A 19,588-nucleotide genomic window follows, 5' to 3' on the forward strand; every position below is an offset into this window, starting at 1 on the left:
AATCACAAGCCGGGGTAAGACACGGCACATAACCAATCTCAGATACTCGCCCGAGGGTGCTAGCCGGTTTTGGACCCGGTGGCAAGGCTGATCCCGGGTTTGGTGACGGATACGGATATTCTGTCATGGCCCTACGACGGCTTCTCCGCCGTATTGGTTGTAGGGCTTGAAATGGGAGGGGGATGTTGGGTAATGATGTTGTTGAGTGTCGACCAAAGGGCTGGTAGTTTGCGCCTTGTGGAGTCTGCTTACGGGATGTGGGATGGATGTCCCAGGGCTGAAGACCCCTGAGAGGACGGAATAATGATGGATTGGGACTCGATTCGTCAGCCTGGGCGTTGTGAGCAGGGGCTGAGGCTATTTCAGAACAAGCAATAATCTCAGTGGCGAACAGCTAGATAACCAACGTCTTGTCGCTTATCCTCTAATCGCGGACAACAGAATCCTATTGGTCTTCTCGTATATGTAACCTTGGTCTAGACAAAATTCTGCTTGGCATCCATAGTCTCTTCCTCATGAGCTGTAATGGATGTCCGCGGGCAGCTTGTTCAAGACCCGCGGAGAGCGCAGCACGTCATATCGACTACCTCATCTGCCATAGCTATCTATCGTGGATCCCATTTGCCGTTGACACCTCCTATGCGTTTCCTGGGCACAAACCTCGTGGGTGTAACTCTCCACCAATTTGCACATTGCAGGCGTGCTCAGGATGTTGTCTCGGGAGAAAATAACTCTACACCGTCTCTACACCCTGGAATCCAACGTCAAAACTTCGTCAATACAGCATGTATAATGCCTAGTGAGGTAGTTAATGTTTGGCGGGCATTGTATGTGAGTGGATGTGCAAAGGTGGCTCGGGGAAAGAGACTCCAGCGTCAGTGTCGATTTATCGCCTACCGAGACATTGAGCTTTGGCCCAAACGTGTGGGGGCATTGCCTTAGGCTCTCGACTTTGCGATTGGGATTTCACGTCAACCGGCTCTCAACCCCTGATCAACTGGACAGTAGGGCGTTGGTGGCTTGCGTCTTGGCATCGTCGGTACTCCGCAGTGGCACTGCCCTCAGCGTCGCCAGCGCTGCAAAACCTTCCACTCTTGAAGCAGTGAGATATGAAGAAACTCACCCAGGATTTTGTGAAGCACTAATGTCAACGTTGACTTGCAGATGCCTATGCTTCTCCAGCCATTTGACTTTGTGCCTTCCAAGATGCCTCGTGTCGTGGACGCTGGCAGAACCAATCGCCCGCATCAACCAGGCCTGCATGTCGGTTTCAACCGCCTAGAAGCATCCAATGACATATCGAGATGCAGACTGAGCCACCACCACCATGGCGTACAACATATGGGTGTGAGGGTCAGCTGACCTGGTGCGGGAGCTGAACGACAGCCTGATTTTTAGAATCAGGCTCTGGAAATCTCGGACTCTTTCTTTTTTTTTTTTTTTTGGATAATTATCACCTTGTTAACCATCTCTTGTTTCATCAACGCGTATCCCGCACCACCCAAAAACAACATTTGTGATGGAGGTCGCCGCGGCCGCCATTGCCTTTGCGCAGGGCATCGGCATGATTACCACCGGCATCCGAACGCTACATTCGATCCGACAGGCTCCCGTTGAGTTCATGGATTTGTTGAATCAGCTTTCCACACTCAACGGGCGGGCTGAGCTTCTCCGACGTTCTCTCGACTCCTTGGCAGGTGCCCATTCGGACGTTCCCGACGCGGATATCGACACGATTCGCAATCTTCAAGTACACTTTAAGGAGATCTCTAGCCAGTTAAATGACACAGCTATGAATTTCATTGCTAAAAGCAAGGGACTCGACAGTCAAGGACGTCACAGGATCCCCAGAATCATGTGGCAGAGGCAGCAGTCAAATCTGATGGGACTTCGCCAACGAGTGAAGCAGCTGAGCAGCGAGATGACGGATTGTCTAGCTGCTATCACCACTTCTCAAGGGTGAGCTCGAGTCGATATTATAAACTTGGTTGCACTCAAAGGCTGACGCAAAATGACAGGGTGCGGCAGACTGGTCTCGTGCTTGACGTCAGAGCAGTCATGGAACAGTCTTTTACGGATGTTGCGTCACAAATCCAGCACGGAAACACCTTGACAGAGCAAGACCACGAGTCGATTAATCACATAATGCAGCAGAACGAGACTCAAACTGCCCTCCTCCATTCGACTTTAGCAAACCATCAAGAAACCGGTGCAACCATCAGCAGGTATGTCTGTCCCCCTTCTCTCTGTAGCACCTTTTGATATCAGCTATGTGTAGAAGACTGGATGTTTTCGAAGCAAGAGTCGAGACGCAGCTTTCCCGGGTCATGGCGAACTTGTCTCCCGACCGACATTCGAACCGCGCCACTCAAGGCTCTCAGACCAGAACCCAGTTTGACCACACAGTGATATCAGTCAGCACGACTCTCAGGCAGACATGTCCACCAAACTGCAGATGCCAGTGTCATCGGACTTCATATGCTCGCACACCAGAATGGTTGAGCTCAGTCATGGGATCACTCTTTGTGCAGTACAAGAGCCTTCCGATACTGGGCATCAAGAAATGCGACAAGCCGTTGTGTAAATCAGCGTCTCAGTCATCAATTCAGCTTCAGTGGTGTTTCCCCCGCTGGCTGGTAGCCCGGGCACTGGTGGCGTCGATATCGTGGAGCTCCATCAACGATGATGGCGCCGCTTTGTTTCTCAAGATCCCGCGGTCTATCAGCGGTTTCGTGTGGTTGATTACGTCAAGCCATGACGATAGGGCCTTCATCGATCGTTTCCGGGGTGGCACAATTCGTCCGACTGATATCTTGGTCGAATGGGGCCAAAACTTTTTAACAGTAAGACAATAATCAAACCGGTGGGCTCGAAGGACATGGAATAATATAATGAGCTCACCTACCTTAGGTATGCATCAATCAAGAACACTGGCAACTTTTGCAAATTCTTCTAGATTTGGGGTTTGACCCAAGGATGAAGGATCTGACGGGCAGGTAAGATTCGTCCTGTCAATCAGAGGACTGCAAACTAAGTTGCAGATGTGCCGTTCATTGGGCGCGGCAATTCGAACTAGATGGAAATTCCAACTGGGCACCCGCAGAGGTTCAAGTGACACTGAGGCAGATTGCGGCCATGGAGCTTGAGGACACATCGTCGCTGACCATGTTACATCAAGCAATCCGAGGGGAGACGACGCATTCATTGGACGAGTGCATTCAGATGGAGCCGCAGCACATCAACACGCCAGACGATGTTGGGTTCGCCCCTCTGCACTGGGCTGTTCATAAACAAGACATGGCCGCATTTCAGACTCTGATGAAAGCATCGGCCAATATCAACCAGCAAACCAGTCACCTACGTCAGACGCCGCTTCACTTCGCATGCGTAAATCGCAACGTGGACATGGTTCGAACACTTCTCAATGCGGGCGCCTCCATCTCGTCGGTTGACATTGACAAACAGACGCCATTGCATTACGCTACCAACAACATTCGGGGCCGACAACAAGAGATGGACGTGGTCCAAATTCTCTTGGATGCTAATGCCGACCCTAATTGTGGGGATGGGGAAAGACACACGCCCTTGCACCTTCTGTTTGACAATGAAGATGCCGACTCGGACCACGTCGCGGCCTTGGCAAGAGCTCTCATGGACGCCGGCGCAGACCTCGAGGCCAAAGAAATGGTTGGAAGAACAGTTTTGCTCGATGCTTGCGATTTTTCATGCAGAAATGTGCCCCTCCTGATTGATCTCCACGCAAATGTCCAAGCGTTAGACGACGACGGACGAAATATGCTCTCAACTTTGGTCCGCAATGAACCAGATCTTGAACCCAGTTTATTTCACCCAGAATTGCTCGTGGGCGTAAATCCCGACGCTCGCGACATAAGCGGTGATACTCCATTAGACTTCCTGGCTGAAAGGGTGTGCGACTCCATCACGTGGCAGCCACTGATTATTCGCATCGTCGTTAACATGGTCGACCTGATCCTGGGAACCCGCGAGGCAAACTGGGCAGCAGGAATATTTCTAGATAAGAAGCAAGAGTTGGAAGCAGATGGTTCACACGCTCGAATGCGTCGATGGGTGATGCACCAGCGTCGGTTGATGCAGCAGGGCAGGTTATGGGGTGGCTGTGCTTGTGAGGAAGATGACCTTCTGGGGTGGTACGAAGATGAGTATAACGAAAGCAGTCCATCTGAAACTGATGACGATGAACATCATCTTTCAGATGGAAGCGTTGCAGGAGAGTGGGGAGCGATGAGCAAAGGCGACGAACAAGAAGAACAAGATGACGACGGCGACAACGATAACAGTGAACGAGACTGGAGCGACGGCGAAGATAGTATCACTTTTCACGATGCCCATGAGAGCTTGCAGTAGGTAGTTTACTTGGTATAACCGATCCATTTCTACCGAAACCGACGTTACGTCGAACTCATTCGCGTCTCTTAAACACCAACTGGCATTCATCCTGTTCATCGAGTCAGCAAACATCTCAGAGTATTCAAGCAACCAACATACCATGGGAAACAAGGTCGCAAAAACACGAATCTCCTCCGAACGATCTGTCGCATGATGTTCCCACTCAAGCTCCAAAGCCGCCTTACCAATCATGGCCGCCATCGTCAACGGCACATACTTTCTAGCCAGACAATCATGCGGCCCGGCACCAAACACGAGCCAGTTCTTGGTCTTTTGCTCAGCATCCCCCGTGATCCACCTATCCGGGTTAAACGTCTCGGGGTCGGGATACGCCTTTGCGTCGTGGAGGGCCGGGTAGCATGATGGGACGATCATGGAGCCTTTGGGGACGGTGTAGTTGGGTGTTACGGGGAAGGATCTTGTGGCGAGGTAGGGGATGAAGATGACGGGTGGTCGCCAGCGGAGGAGTTCTTTGACGACGGCGTTGGTGTATGTCATTGATTCGAACATGGAGAGTTCGAATGGTCGGTTTCTGTCGCCGCCTCGGATGGCGAGGTTTTCTTCTCGGAGACGGTCGAGGACGTCGGGTCGTTGAGCGAGGACTTGGAAAAGCCAAGTAGTAGCGCTGCTCGAGGCATCCTGCGAAGCGAACAAGAACGTGAACATAGTGCTACCAATCTCCTCATTTGTAAACTCGCGGATCAGGTTCGTCGGTTTCTCGATTCCAGTCTCTCCAGCGGCGATCCTCTCGTTGTATCTCTTGGACTCCATCATGTGAAGAACCCATTGATCCACGATGCATGTTGGTTTGCCGCCAGCGGCCATGTTAGCCTTGCATGCTGCTGCGCACTTGGCGAACTCGGCCAGGACAGCTTGTGCAGTGCGCTTCCCCTTCCAACACTTGGTGAAGGGGACGTAGATCGAAAGAGGGACATTGACGAGCTCGAGGGCGGCGGTGACGAGGTAAAAGTCGTCAGCGATCCTTTGAACGGCGTCTTGCGAGATGTAGTCGCCAAAGAACGTTCTGCAAGACAGCGCACAGTTGATCTCTCTGAAGAGACGCATGAACGCGGTAGGCTTTCCCCATGGGCCTCACTCTCAGCAACAAACTTCCCAAAGTAGTCCTCGTACACCTTTTCCTGGACGGGTAGATAGGAACCAAGAGCCTTGTTGGAAAAGAGGCCGTTGAGACCCCTGCGGTATTCAGTATGCGCCTTGCCCATCAGAAAGACCCAAGCATTGGAGCCCATAATTTCGGTCGCCATCGGGACGAGGCATGGCTTGGCGTATGTCGGGGACTTGAAGACTTTGTGTGCGATGTCTCGGTCGGAGGCAAGGACGACGAACCTATGTAACACGGTGTTAGCACGAGTAGACACCCAGGAGAGATCCGAACAAACTTGTGAAAGACTGATACGCAGCTGAGAGGACCACTGGCCCATTGAGCGAGGTAAGCGTCAAACTTAGGGTACAAAGCCTGCACGAAGGGCCCCATGAAGGGGATCTTGAACCTTGGACCAGCGATTGAGCCTTTCCGGATAAGGTAGGCAACTGGAACCGTTAGCAGTTTGCCGTCCGGACAGAATCAAGTAGCATACCTTGATCATAGGTCATCAAGAGGAGCAATATGGTAAAGAAGATCTGCCAGTTGCTACAATTGACGAGATAACCTGTCAAGACGCCATGGTTTGGGACTGCAGTTGCAGGGAGGGTTCCATTGTGCAGCATGCCGCTGTCCTGTATGTCCATAATCATGGTGAAGGTCGCTCTAGGAGTTGAGAGCTTGATTCATTCAGACAACGAGCCGGCAACAAGACCGTTAAGTACTGAATGCCCGAAGGTCGGCCGATGACTGATCAACTCACCCTGCTTTATCATCCATCCAAGGTGGCCGACCTTTGAAACGAACCGAATCCGAATACAAGACAAATCCTCAAACCTGACTGGCCAGATCTCAAGTCAAGTCGATCCCCCGAGAGAATCTCCGTAACTCTGGTAGATTCACAGCGTCTCCAACAGGGATCTCTATCAACCCTGAAGATCCGACAAGACCTGCCATGACCATTTGCGTACTAGACTCCGAACCAGAGTGTGGGGAACACATTTTCCATCACGCTATGGCCACGATAAAGACAAACGGGCAATTCCGGGGAATGAAGAAAAAGGAGATCTGTAAAATCTGCTGATGCCATCGAAATAAGCTGAGGCCAACCTCTCGGCCAGTCACCAAATCCGAGGCTTGGTGTTGGTCCGGTTATAACGGTTATTCTTATTGCCGGCCAACGGTTGCGGAGTCTAGTCCTATTTAGTTCTAGTCTCCGAAACAAGCTTGAATCCGAATACGGGCGCCAACTCTGTTTTTGCGTCAACACGGTTTCTGCCAAACGATTGAAGGGAGAGCGGGAGAGTGGAATTGTTTGGTATTGCGTCATGTCAACATGCCCTTCCAACGCTGCTGAAATATTACCCCTCGTGGTGTTTCCATCCATAATACCCTCTTGAAGTGTACAAGTACATGCTCCCAAGTCTGGATCTTGAGAGATGTCGCGGCTAGATAAGCCTGTTCCGTAAACCATTTGCTGTTGATAGGGTCAATTGAAGACACCATTCCCACAGAAAATATCCAGAGTTTTAGTGACTCATCCACGTCGCTTCCCACCAGGATCTCGAGATAACTTCGAAATTGTTGCATGATGGTCATGACCAAGCCGATATGTGAATAATATGTCGTTCCGTGAATCGCGAGCATGTAGAGTGCCAAGGCGTACCGAAGACTTTCCGAGGCGGCCGACTGTTGCAAATTTTGCGTGGAGAGTGGTGGTAGGAGGAGCAACTTGTGCACCACGAAGCAAGTGAGATCGTGCAGCCCAGTGCCTGATAAGCTTGATGCTTCTTGTGATATGCTGCGAAGACGGGTCAAAATGTCGATCACGGCAGGGTCGATATCTAGGTCGTCGATGACCTCACTCGGCGACTCAAAACCCGGTGATGCAAGAAGCCACTGCAACGTCGGGCACACTCCATCTCCAATCCCTAGATCATCTTGAATAGGAAATTGAGGTGCGCCTGTAACAAGCATTGATACCCTACCAGCATATTAGCAAGCGTCCGCCTCTGAAATGTGCATTCTTACCAAGCAACCATTCTCGCCGTTAGTGGACTTGATTGCCGCACATGGCTTATCCCGCCTCTGACTCCGACTATGCGTTTAACCCCGTCAATATGGGTCCTGCTAGCTTCGACATTTCCTTTTCCGTGCTATCCGTAGACGTATAAGTAGAGGGGAGGCCTGCTAGGTGCGAGTTCTTACCTCAATCGCAGCCAAGGTGACCACAGAGTTCAACGTGTCATCCTGAAAAGCGAGTGAAGAATTCTCAATCTTCTGTCGTATTAGGGACACAGAATCAACCATGAGAAGCTCAGAGATTGGAAATCCCTTGTGCGCCCTCAATTCCTCGTCTAGGCATGCTGTCTGTATTGATACGTGAAATAGGGCTGGGTCGGCGAGGGCCAGCGGCCACCATGATACGATGAAGGGATTCGATATCATGCTGAGATCCAGTGGGTAATATTGAAAGGCAATATTAGAGAGAACTAATCAAGTCAGATTTCAGACGTAAAAACGTACGTAGCGGCATACAATGGTGTATCAGGCGTTGAACGTGTATCCGGGAGAGTCGGGTAGGCGGATACGAATCAAACGGATCAAAAGACGTGTCTACAGAGTTCAACAGCTTCACCGAGCCATCCTGAACCTTTCTAGACATCTTGATATCCTTTTGAGCAAGGCAAGTAACCTTGCTCGCCTTGTTGATCATGGTCCTGCCATGCCCCGGACCCTCCGGCGCCTGCAAAGTCAAGGGTTCATTCGCGTAAACGCAAGAAACCCTCCTCTTGATGCATCTCGAGCACCGCGGGGTCCGAAGATCGCAGCTGTGTTTTGCCTTTGCGCAGGCGTTGCAGGATCTGCGGAGAGTGGTGCGCATAATTGAGGGTGTAGGAGAAGGCCGTGTGTCTTGTCAGCGGCAAGAATGAGCTGAGATGCTGGGCATGGACATTTATAACGCTGGTGAGTTGGGTGGGGCCGTGGATTATCTAACCTGATTCAGTTGGAGAAGTGGGCTACCCTACATTCCTGGCATTTTCTGTGTCGCGTGGACATTGAGAATGCGCGAACTTGAAAGCAAAGATAGTGGAACTAATTAAGACCATAAGAAACAATGAATGGGTTGGCTTCCTTTATATGTTGGTTGATGTGTGGTGTGATCTTCTACTCCACGCGCGTTCTCCGGTTGTTTCCTATCTAATCCGATCCCTGCAAAACTTATGCCTTCAAGGTGGACAAGAATCACATGAATACTTGATACTAACCATTTATGTTGTCTATGTTTGCTCCCGCATTGACAAGTCTGTTTTTATGGTATTTATCAAGTATCGAGATGTTGCTGGCATTGATTACCCACAACCAGACAGCCACTCCATACTCGCGATTAATTACATTAATTACAGCGGGAGAACAATCACGAGGGAGAAGGAGAATCAGACAGGCATAAGTCTAGGTGAAGTTGGTTTTGGTGATGGCATTAGGTTAAAAAAAACATCTTCTAGCCATTCCGCCCGGTACTTTCTATTTCTGGATAGAGCGGTGCGATCCTCTCGTGGGAAAAGGATAGAGTGGCATCTTGCAGACTTGCACGGTAAGACTCACCTTTCTACTACCAATCTTCTATAACTGCCGCCGTAGAGACTTAATTCTATTGAGGTTACGGTGTTTTGTAGTATTGAAATTTAATGCTATCATGTGTTTATCATCGTGCCCTTTGCTACTCTCCCGACGGAGACGACCTTGCTGATAGTAACAATGGAGGGAAGTGGATTAGTTAATTGACAAGAACAGAAAGATAAAAGAAACTTGAGACATAGGTAAAATGAATTTTATCAATCCTTGTTGACTTCACGCGAAAGAAAGTGGGGTACTCTGACAGAAGGAGAAGTACGATGCCTATTAGCCCTGGGGTGTTAGACTGGGTGTGATGATTTGAATAAAGTACATTATTCTTTATTGGGACCTATTGCGCCAATATTCAACATTGAATGTTTTAATAATAACTTAATAGATTAACAACCGTGAACCTTTGCTTGGTTTCTAGGACAACTCGTTTCGACAGCGAAATACGCCAAGAAGGACCAGAAAGGCAATGTTGAAAACGCAAGTACGACCTAGCACTTATTGGAGAGAGATACGTGTTCTTAAAAACTGTGATTGATGCTGCAATTGCGTTCCACTTTAAGGAGTGAAATCACCGCCATTATCAGCTCAGGCACTCGCCGCACTTCTCTCCTTGAAGGTATGGAGTAGACCTGAAGTTACAGTGAAGAGGATTGTGATTGATATGATATTCTCATTAAGCTATTTTTCCATGAAGGATAACTAGCGGTTTTGATAATCGTGCAAAGATATCAGCCTCGCGTTTTAGAACAAGAAAATCAGGAAGGATTGAAACTCAGATGGGGACCTAGCAATAGTAAGCGAAAGGCCCAATGCATCAAAGACAGCCATACTTCTATTAAGAAAAAGGCAGGTTCACATCGTGATGCTATGTCTTTTCGAATTTCTACTCTCAACGAAAGAGCTGGCCAAACACGGACAGGATGAAAGAACGTAATTTCAGTCAAGGTATCAGTTGACACATGACTCGATGAGCGGTGGCAGTGGAAGAGCGGGCAGTTTGAGATCAGATAGAGTTTTTTCTATATCCTCAAGGTTCCCCTTCCCTTGAATAGTCGACTGGTCAAGATCAGACCCCCTCCAACCAAGATGGTCAAACCGGCCCAAATCCAAGCGCCGTTATACCCTTTCGCCCTTCGCAATGCCCCAGCAACAGGTGGCCCAAAGAGAAGTGCAAAAGACATGACAGAAAATGCCATGCCAAACCTGGTTCCAATCATCCTGGGGTCACTTGCCAGTCTGACAAAGATGGTCGGCTGCAAAGCGAAGAATGACCCCGTGAAAAAGCCGTGAACAAGAACTGTGACGAGGAGCCGAGGGAGAGAGGTGGCCGACATGAGGCACAAGCTAGTGATGCCCAGAGCTACAGCAGTAGCAATAATCATGTTCATTGGTCCGATTCTTTGAGCGAGGAGAGCGGGAAAGATGCGCCCAAAGATTGAACTGCTGTTGAGAATTGCGAGCAGATACAGAGCCAGCTTCGGCGATACGATATCCTGACCTAGGGCATATGGTTGGATGTAGACAAACGGCGTGTACATGCCCAAAAATACTGAGAAACAGCCAGCTACGAAGAGTAGATATGGCCAGTCAGTAAAGGCGGTTCTGTCAACAAGTGATCGTCGCTGACGCGGTTCTTTGGCAGCACCTCTGGGTCGAAGAACGATATTCGCGAAACCCAGCATGACGAGAAGAAGCAAAGCAACTGCGCGCACAGCCCATGGGAGAGTGGTTTTCGCGTGGATCTCTCGGACCATAATCGGCAGCAAGACACTGTAACAAAGTTAGTGGTTATGCAAGGCTCACGAGATGATGCACTTACCCGCCTAGTCCGCTTCCACACGCAGCGACTCCATTGGCAAGAGGTAGCTTGGTGGTGAACCAGAGCGAGGTGATGGCCACGCTCAGAATCGAGAGACAACCAGCTCCAATGCCAATCATCAGACCCTGCGTGAGAATATACTGCCAGTACCGATTGCACAGACTTTGCAGTACCGTGCCAACGACAATGAAGAAGGATCCCACAGCGAGAAGATGACGGAAATAGCCTGCATCGTAAATTGGACCCATTACGAAACCTGAAAACACCATGAGAAAGGTCTGGAGAGATCCAATGACCGAAATCTGGAATGGTGTGCGGCTTGAAAGTTCGTCATTTTCGTAAATGGTCTGAAAGGATCCAAAGCTGGCTATGAGACCTGTTCAAGATGGTCAGAAATTGCCCAATGGTCTGGACTTATATGGATGCATACCCCAAGTGCAAAAATAAAGACAAAATGAACCTGCAACTTGCAGCCAAGCCAGGAGGCCTCCATCTGGAACGACCGTCGACGTGGACGCATCATTGACCGACGGGGCCTCATCTGACGCCTCTTTAGAAGAAGCCATGGCAAACAAGCAGTGGATGCACAGGCTCAATATTTGAAGCTGTACGACGAGACCAATAAAAGAGGGCTAGCACAGACTAATAATCGAACCTCGAACGACGCACCAAGTGGGCGCAGTCAATGCCGAGGCCCCATTTTACCAAGTTTTTCTCTCATGCGTGGATTACATTATCGCGTCCCACAAGGCCGCGCGCGCTTCCTTTGTCATCACGGACATATTTCCGCTCGGGATAAGAGGGCAAAGGGCTTGGCAGGGCGCCTAGTGGAAGGAATGAAACCCAATCTCAGGAGATCGGGGCGAATAGGACTACATGGGATATCCCGGAGAATTAAGAAACGGTCAAGGCCCAGGTTGATTGCCGGAACATCACACCACGAGGTTCCACTTGGCTTCAAACATGGGTTTTTGAAGAAACTTGTCCAGCGCCATGGACAAGGACCATGACGTTTTAGCAGCTGAAGCCGACCTTCCTGATACGATCCTGGGCCCTAGCTTCGCCGAATTACCTACAAGTGGTGCTATATCCGGTTGTAACACGCAGGTCCTACAGTTGCATTAGTGCTCAGGGAATAGTCAAGCCCTGCGAAGCCGAGTGGGATTGAGAAGCCGAATTCCAGAAGCCGAGCTTGGAAGGTGATTGTAGAAGGGACTTTGGTCTTTCACAGGAACCAGGAACCGCAATACTTTTACAATGTGACGTCTTATCTTCAACTGACACGTCGTAATCTGTGCCGTGTGACAGCTGAAGCTGAAACTTTGTCACAGCAAAGATATCCTGGACATCACGGCTGACAGCTGCTGAATCTGGCAAGTCAAAAACGTCAACCACCACAATCAATCTCTCACTCTTGTTTATGGTCGTTCATGCGGCTATTCTAGGAAGGTGGGCGTAAACTCAATTTTTAGATTCGGTACAAGTTACTAATTTACACAAAGACCCCTGATCTGATAAGATGCAGATCCCCCAATGCTCAAGACTGAGCCAGGATGTTGTTCAAGTATGCCCTCCAGCCATCGTCATCGACGCTTTGGCTGACGTATCCAATATACATGTCTGGTCTTACAACCACCACCAATGGATTGCTTGCATCGGCCCAATCCGCCGAGAATACAATCTCCCCTTTAGCCAGCTCATGATGTCCATTGGTGACTCCCTGAGGCAATACCGTAAAGACAGAAACCTGGTCGTTGCCGGGTGCATCCTTGAGATGCTGTCCAATGGACAAGACCAAGAACTTCCCATACGAAACACTGGAGTACAGTCTAGTCTCGTCAGAGCCGGTGGCCAAGACCATGTCAGGGCAGCGATCGCCTGGTCTCCAGATCCCCTGCTCCTCCCCACTGATGAGCGGAGTAGGAAACTCGTTATAGCTGACACCCATGCCTGCATCCCCTGTTAGCGGACTCCCCGAAAGTCTAATCGAGCCTTGCACACTGACCTGTGATGAAACCAGCATTCCGTTCAATCGTAGACACATACTTCTTGGCCTCGCGGACAGTGTCTCGAACTAGTTTAGCTGCGACGCCGATGACTTGCTCGGCTGTAGATCTTCGCTCAATATCGTAGCTCTGGATGACCTTTTCAAGCGCGTTCTCAGCCAAAAGGGAAGGTTGGACAAGGAGTCTGAGACGCCAGGCTAGAGCGAATGCATCGGCAGCACCCGTGTTCAGGCCTTGGCCACCGTTGACGGAATGGACGTGGGCGGCATCGCCAGCAAGGAAGATGCGGCCGTTGCCATCCTTGGAGACAAAAGATCCGGCGATCCTCTCCTTGACTAGAAAGCGTTAGCTGAAGATCGGCACGATGTCACCTAATGCGCTTACTGGTAAAGGTGCTGAACCATTCAGTCTTCTTGAAGTCGACTCTGTAAGGAGCCAGATGCTCCTTGATCGATGCCTCAGCCAGCGGCTGAGTGACATCGCCCTTGAGAAGAACGTAGAAGCGGGACATGCCACGCTCTCGAGGGATCCAAGCCACTCGAGATTGGCCGTCCAACTCAAAGGTGATGATCTCAGGGCAGGTGGGAAAGTCGGTATCCAGGAACGTGTCCAGCACAGCCCAAACCATCTCGGGCTTTGTGCCAGTGAAGCTGATGCCCAGGGTGTTCCTCACAAACGACCTCGCACCATCAGCACCAACAGCGTACTTGCTCTGGATCTTGCGACCTGAGCTTGTCGTGACTTCAACAAAGTCATCGGTCTCTGTGATGTCGGTGACGTGCTCATTGTAGGCAACGACACCTTCAAGTCGATTGTTCATGACCTGCTCAACCACAGGCTGGCCAATCATGAGGAAGTTCTTGTGAAGGGCATTCTGGATGCCTACCCACCATTCGTTCTGGCGGGACTTGAAGTCTCCACCCTTGAAGGTAGAGCTTGCTTTACGAAGGTCAGCAGAGGATTTCAATGTCAGTAGGTGAATGCTTACTGTTGCACTTGAGGCCATCTGGGAGCAGCTCATCAAGAATGCCAGCGACTTCAAAGTACTGCTGAGTGCGAGCATTCAAGGCATCAGCTCGACCAAGCTCAAGCGTGGATGGCTTTTCATCTAGACAGTCGTCAGTATGTCAATGGCTAAGAGCACTCTTCTCTCACTACTGACCCAGCACTCGGACCGAAACACCCAGAGGCTTCAGGAGAAGGGCAATGAAGAGGCCGGTAGGACCACCTGATGTTGTTAGCGTAGTCCATAAAAAAGCAAAGAAACTCACCTCCAACAATGGTGACATCAACTTGTTCCATGACTGCGAGAACACAGACGAGAATAACGAGAATAACGAGAATAACGAGAACAACGGGTAATACAGAATAAAGTGTCGACTCTTTGAAAAATCCAGCCAGACTCGTACAACTTGTATCATATCCAAACATCGGAAATACTCGTCCATTCTCGTCACCCAAAACAAGCCCATGAACCCATGCGCCTGACCACGCAAGGGACTTCCTCGGCAGAGTCCCCACCCACCGGCCGGAGCCGATTCCTCCTGCGGGTCGGGCCTAGTAAGCAGAACCGGCAGTGCACCCTGGATCTAAGATGGGATGACCGGTGGGATAGCCGAGCGCGCGGCGCCGATCCACCGCGGTGGGATACACTCCGCCACCGGCTTTTTAGCTTGGGATGATTTGCATCAAAGCGCCGTGACGACGCAAGCCCTTGTTCCGCATACCTTGTTTCAATCATTCTCTCGTCTCGCCAAGGAATAAAGCGCCTCAGGGGATTACGCAACGTCCTTCTAGTTCTGGCCTCACTCCGGCGGTGCATCAGGTTGAATTTCCAATTTGGTAATGCTTATGCAAAAACAAGAGTTGGCCGAAGAATTTTCGGTGACGTTTTGAACATCAGATTAGATCTTTCGATTCTTGAATGTCCAGGGGGTCAAACCGCCTCGGAATCTCGGAGCAATTCCAGACTTGGATACACCTATCGTGTGTGTGTTGTTATCCTCGGTCTTTACAGACAGGGGAGGGGATAAAATTTTTGCCTTCAAGACATTTATTGCCATGTCTTTCCCGTCGGATTTGAACTCAAATAGTAGTAGCTTCAACAGCACTTCTTCCGTTCTTCTGTACTTTGTTTCTCCATCACTCTTCAAGTTCTTCTGCAGCGCTCTTCACAATGGCTGTAGCCGATGTCACTTCATATCCCCTGTCCAGCCAAGCTTCCTCCATGATGTGGCCGCAGACAGCATGAAGCCTCTGGCTTCCGCTGTCGATACCTCGGCTCTTGAAACCTCTTCAAAGATTCTCGACATCATTGGAAGATATCGTCTGAACAAGGGAGAAAACATCTACGCCAGTGCTGATCAGTCTGTCCTCAAGTTCATTGCTCTCATCTACACACATGTCAAGGCCCAGCAGGCCGTGCCGCTTTGCCTTCCTGCGTTTCCCTTCAAGTCACCAAACTCGACGTCCAAGGTCCTTGGAAAGCTGCCTGACAAGGCGGAAGAGTTTGCCTTGAGCCATCTGAATGGAATGTGTCAAGCAATTGCCGACATTTATCCTCCTGGTGCAAAGCTGACCATTATCTCCGATGGTCTTGTGTACAATGGTGTGTTATCTCACTGTTTCACTCTTCATACAAAACATTAACGCTGCTAGACCTTCTTGGTGTTCCTGACAAGGATGTCTGGAACTATGGAGAGACCCTCAGAGCTCTCGCCGCCTCCAAGGGCTTCGCTCACATCTCCTTTGCCCGTCTCCGAGATCTCGTCGACATTGATCTACCAAAAGAGCTCGATGAGATGACATATGTCGCCAATGCTTCCAACTTCCGTCGTGCCCTTCTAAACACCTTCAGCAAGCCTGGCTGGACCTGGGATGAGGTCCGTCAGGCTGAGGATGCATGCATGACATATCGTGGCTACATCAAGTTCCTGCAGACCGACTTGGAGACTGTGTATCCTATTGGAGAGGATCGTACCAAGTCTCGGTATAAGAGGGGAACTGAGTACATTGCCAAGCAGATGATGGCTCGAGGAGATGTAAGTGCCTAAGAATGCCTATGAGACAAGAGACTAACACAGCCAGGCCTTTGCCAACGCGGTTCGTCAGAAGTATCCTGACCATGTCCGCCTATCCATTCACCCATCCACTGGCGCTGTTAAGCTGTCCATCAGCTTGCTTCCCACTGACAGCATCTATACCACGCCATGGCACAGCACCTTGGTCCTCAAGCTGGACGGAACCATCGAGACCGGAATGCGATCTCAGTTTGAGAACAACGACAACCTAGAGCTGATCTACGAGGACGGTCGTCCAAGCTACTACCGCGAAAAGTCTCCTCTTCTCAGCTGGGCTGAAGAAAAGGGCGGCATCGTCGTTGACCCCATCTACCCAGCTGGTCTCACCATTCGTCCTGCCAACGGACCTGGATCGTTGACCATCGACGACATCGACACACAGAAAGTCCGTGCTCTTTCCGAAATCAACTCTCCCGTCATCTTGCGCGGATTCGTCAAGAAGCCTGATCGTGAGCGATTCATCAACCTCAGCCACCAGTTTGGAACACCGCTGCCATGGAAGTTTGGCTTGTTGCTCGAGGTGAAGGATCGAGGACTGGAGACGCGAGGTCTTAACAATGTTCTTTCGGCGGAGCCTATGCCCATGCACTATGATGGACTGTTCAAGACAGTGAAGCAGGTCGATGAGAGTGGCAAGGAGGTTTTGGTCTCTACACCACCACAGTATGTTTTTCCCATCCGGCTTGTCAGTTTTACCACTAACATTGGGCTCTAGATTCCAGCTCTTTGAGGGTGCAACAGCATCTCCACGAGACACAGGATTCACCATCTTTGCCTCGTCAACCTTGTTCTTCAAGTACCTTCCCAAGTGGCTCAAGGTCGACGAACTATCCAAGCTCACATGGAGCGTGTCGACTTCTTCCTTCGACCAAACCGTCTTGAAGGGCCTGCCCCTAGTCATCCCACACCCAACCACCGAGAAGCCCTGTCTGCGCTACCACGAGCCATGGCCCCAGAGCAGGACTCAATTCGACGCCACAGACGTCATCATTGAAGGCCAAGAACCTGGTGAGAGTGCATCGATCTGCGCCGCTATCGATGCAACCCTCTATGATCGCAGGGTAGCGTACTATCACGCCTGGGACAAGGGAGACATTGTCGTCAGTGATAATGTTCTAATGATGCACACGAGGAGCGATTTCACTGCGGGCATTGATCGAGAGCTTTGGAGAATTCACTTTGATTAGATCACTGGCAGGTAAATCTCAGTACCAGGAGAGGAGTCACCAAATCAGCAATGATGGAATTAGTTTCAATAGGCGAATTGTACATTCAAGTTTGTGTTAGAGATATGAAAAGAGATATATACACCCCGGTTCGCCTTGTGAGTGATACCTCCACAAATGTCCTATGCCAAACTGTCCAGTATTTTCGCCAAGATGCCCTTTGGCTTGGGCTTTTTCCTCATTGGCGTCGACAGGTACTCTCTTAGGGATGTAACAGTGATGCCATTATATGTCCTGAGACCCGATGTATCGCGTTTCCTTTCCCATGCCTCATAGAGGAACTCTTGATTCCGATACTCCCGCTCTTGGATTTCGCCGGCCACGTCAGGCATTCTTATAATCATTCCGGGTTTAATAAGGGCGCATATTGAGTGAAACCACCCGGCTTGTGCGTATATCATCTCAACACTCGGCATATGAAAGCGGGAATTGTTACGGTAGGCTGTCAGGACGACTTGGATGAACGTCATGCCTCGCGCTGGCAAAGTATCACATGGCATCTCAGGGATTTGACAGAGTGCCGCATGTGTTGTATACTAATAGTCCGTATTAGCTTTATTCTGTACAGATTATTCTATTGTCAACTGAATTTACCTCGAAAATCTCGGCTTGGATGGTGGCTGCCGTGACCGACCTCCTGTCTGCGTCTGCCTTGGGAGCGTTGAGGATGCCAATGTTGGCCAGGTATTTCCGGACGAGTGGGTCGATCTTATACAAGCTTGTGTCGCAGTCGATATGAACAAGTATTTGCTGCCATGGGCCTTCCAAGGCTGACAGATAACGCATCCCCTCTTGGAGACGAGAGAAGGACGAAAGCAGGAACTGCCATCGCTTGTGGAACGATGACGCATCCTCTGAAGGGTAAATAGAAAACAATAGGACGATATTGATCGGTCTTGGTGGTTCAAAACCGGCAAGCCGAAATGTGAAATCGAGTTTTGCGAATTCTTGAGGACGACAGGTGATGGTCGAATACCTGCGGTGGGTAAATTCGCGACGGACAGATGGAAAACCGAAAGAACTATGGAACCGGCTGAGAACTTGTTCAGGCACTGGAATTTCGAAACCAGAAACCCCCTGATGTTCGGTGGATGCATTCTTGTCTGCATCCTCGTCATATGTGTCGTGATGCAGATCAACATAATTCTCCATTGGCCCGAGACTCTCATTGATGAGGGTTGGAAAAGACGTGTCGCTGGTGGCCTCTGAGTCTCGGTAAGGATTCTGGATCTGACTTGAGACCCATGATTCCCCACGCGAGCTTTGCTTGGACGAACTTGGCATGGAGTGGTAGGGCCAAGAATTCTGTTCAACTAGAGTCGTGGTATGTTCTTCTAGGCCCTCGCCAAATGACAGTTCTTTGGAACTGTTTGCATCGGCGTCACTGAGCGCTGCATCAAGTGCTTGCTCAGTATAAGTTGTCATCTCCTCAAAGAACCTCTGAAGGATGAAGTCGTTTGATGCAGCGACAGCAGCATCTCGGGGGAGTTGAGCCTGCAGTCGAGCAATCTCTTCGAGGATCAGCGTCGTGTCTTCTTTTATCGCGGCAGTGTCGTTGCGAATTTCTGTCGTATCGTTTTTGATCTCTTTCGTCAGGTGGCTAGGCTACACTTAACATACCGAAACCTTTAGACGCATTCATATACTTACAGAGCCAGCATATCCAGAGCAATCTCCAGTGCCGTCTTGTGGGCTTCCAAGCTTGATCGCAGCTTGTTTATGTCGCCCTGCCCGTTGATGGCCCAGGCCACTCGGGTCTTGAGCCGATCTTGGCCATACTTTGTGATACAAGTTTGAATCTCAGCCACAACTAAGTTACAATTGCCAAGAATAGCCGTGACATGCTGGCTCAGAGTCTTCGGAAATGGCTTGTTCTTATCAGACGCGTCTTCTTTAATGAGCTCAAGAATGGTCTGCAAAGACAAAAGCTCGCGTGAGACGCTATCTAGATCGCCACGAGCCTCTCGACACGTCCGAACAAAGGAGTGGATCTTGACGGACAGGCCGCCGATGGCCGTTATCAAGCCGGCGCAGCCACTTGCGATGGATAGAGGGTCCATCGGGGCGTTTGCATTTCGTCGTCGCGTGATTGAAGCGGGGAAGATGAGGTCAGGCTGCGCATTTTCAGCTCTTTGCGCGAAGACGACTTTGGCGTTTGTGAGCGAAGCTCATTGGTAGCTTTGATGTGAGGCTGAATGGCGGCGTCCAGTAGTGGAGATCTGTGTCAAGAAATGAGGATTTCATTGGATAAGAGTCTTATCGATAAGGCGAGACGGCTCGGAGTATCACTAAATGCT

At 50.2% G+C, this 19,588-nt stretch overlaps 7 protein-coding genes across 7 annotated transcripts; 2 read left to right on the forward strand and 5 right to left on the reverse strand.

The window, feature by feature from the left end:
- Window positions 1-1,519: 1,519 nt before the first annotated feature.
- On the forward strand, window positions 1,520-4,386 carry MRS44_016208 (uncharacterized protein; the record flags this gene model as incomplete). Its single annotated transcript, XM_065617937.1, has 6 exons — window positions 1,520-1,959; window positions 2,019-2,225; window positions 2,279-2,414; window positions 2,463-2,843; window positions 2,911-2,996; window positions 3,042-4,386. The coding sequence occupies 6 exons, from the start codon at window positions 1,520-1,522 to the stop codon at window positions 4,384-4,386; spliced, it is 2,595 nt and encodes an 864-aa protein (XP_065474009.1).
- Window positions 4,387-4,441: 55 nt separating this feature from the next.
- MRS44_016209 (uncharacterized protein) lies at window positions 4,442-6,183 on the reverse strand (the record flags this gene model as incomplete). Its single annotated transcript, XM_065617938.1, has 5 exons — window positions 4,442-4,477; window positions 4,528-5,452; window positions 5,539-5,775; window positions 5,829-5,979; window positions 6,027-6,183. 5 exons carry the CDS (start codon window positions 6,181-6,183, stop codon window positions 4,442-4,444), a joined length of 1,506 nt encoding a protein of 501 aa, XP_065474010.1.
- Window positions 6,184-6,856: 673 nt separating this feature from the next.
- Window positions 6,857-7,507, reverse strand: MRS44_016210 (uncharacterized protein; the record flags this gene model as incomplete). Its single annotated transcript, XM_046271718.2, has 1 exon — window positions 6,857-7,507. The coding sequence occupies one exon, from the start codon at window positions 7,505-7,507 to the stop codon at window positions 6,857-6,859; it is 651 nt and encodes a 216-aa protein (XP_046125138.2).
- Window positions 7,508-10,179: 2,672 nt separating this feature from the next.
- On the reverse strand, window positions 10,180-11,545 carry MRS44_016211 (uncharacterized protein; the record flags this gene model as incomplete). Its single annotated transcript, XM_065617939.1, has 3 exons — window positions 10,180-10,930; window positions 10,980-11,355; window positions 11,410-11,545. The coding sequence occupies 3 exons, from the start codon at window positions 11,543-11,545 to the stop codon at window positions 10,180-10,182; spliced, it is 1,263 nt and encodes a 420-aa protein (XP_065474011.1).
- Window positions 11,546-12,516: 971 nt separating this feature from the next.
- MRS44_016212 (uncharacterized protein) lies at window positions 12,517-14,416 on the reverse strand (the record flags this gene model as incomplete). The annotated part of the gene is made up of 6 exons (XM_046273158.2): window positions 12,517-12,929; window positions 12,985-13,320; window positions 13,370-13,924; window positions 13,974-14,093; window positions 14,148-14,213; window positions 14,257-14,416. 6 exons carry the CDS (start codon window positions 14,414-14,416, stop codon window positions 12,517-12,519), a joined length of 1,650 nt encoding a protein of 549 aa, XP_046125137.2.
- An 816-nt stretch (window positions 14,417-15,232) lies between these two features.
- Window positions 15,233-17,252, forward strand: MRS44_016213 (uncharacterized protein; the record flags this gene model as incomplete). Its single annotated transcript, XM_065617940.1, has 4 exons — window positions 15,233-15,593; window positions 15,644-16,026; window positions 16,073-16,728; window positions 16,781-17,252. 4 exons carry the CDS (start codon window positions 15,233-15,235, stop codon window positions 17,250-17,252), a joined length of 1,872 nt encoding a protein of 623 aa, XP_065474012.1.
- A 161-nt stretch (window positions 17,253-17,413) lies between these two features.
- Window positions 17,414-19,351, reverse strand: MRS44_016214 (uncharacterized protein; the record flags this gene model as incomplete). The annotated part of the gene is made up of 3 exons (XM_065617941.1): window positions 17,414-17,827; window positions 17,886-18,891; window positions 18,942-19,351. 3 exons carry the CDS (start codon window positions 19,349-19,351, stop codon window positions 17,414-17,416), a joined length of 1,830 nt encoding a protein of 609 aa, XP_065474013.1.
- Between the last annotated feature and the right edge of the window lie 237 nt (window positions 19,352-19,588).

Source organism: Fusarium solani (assembly GCF_023522795.1).
Source record: "Fusarium solani strain SB1 chromosome Unknown bctg00000012, whole genome shotgun sequence".
Lineage (NCBI taxonomy): Eukaryota > Fungi > Ascomycota > Sordariomycetes > Hypocreales > Nectriaceae > Fusarium > Fusarium solani.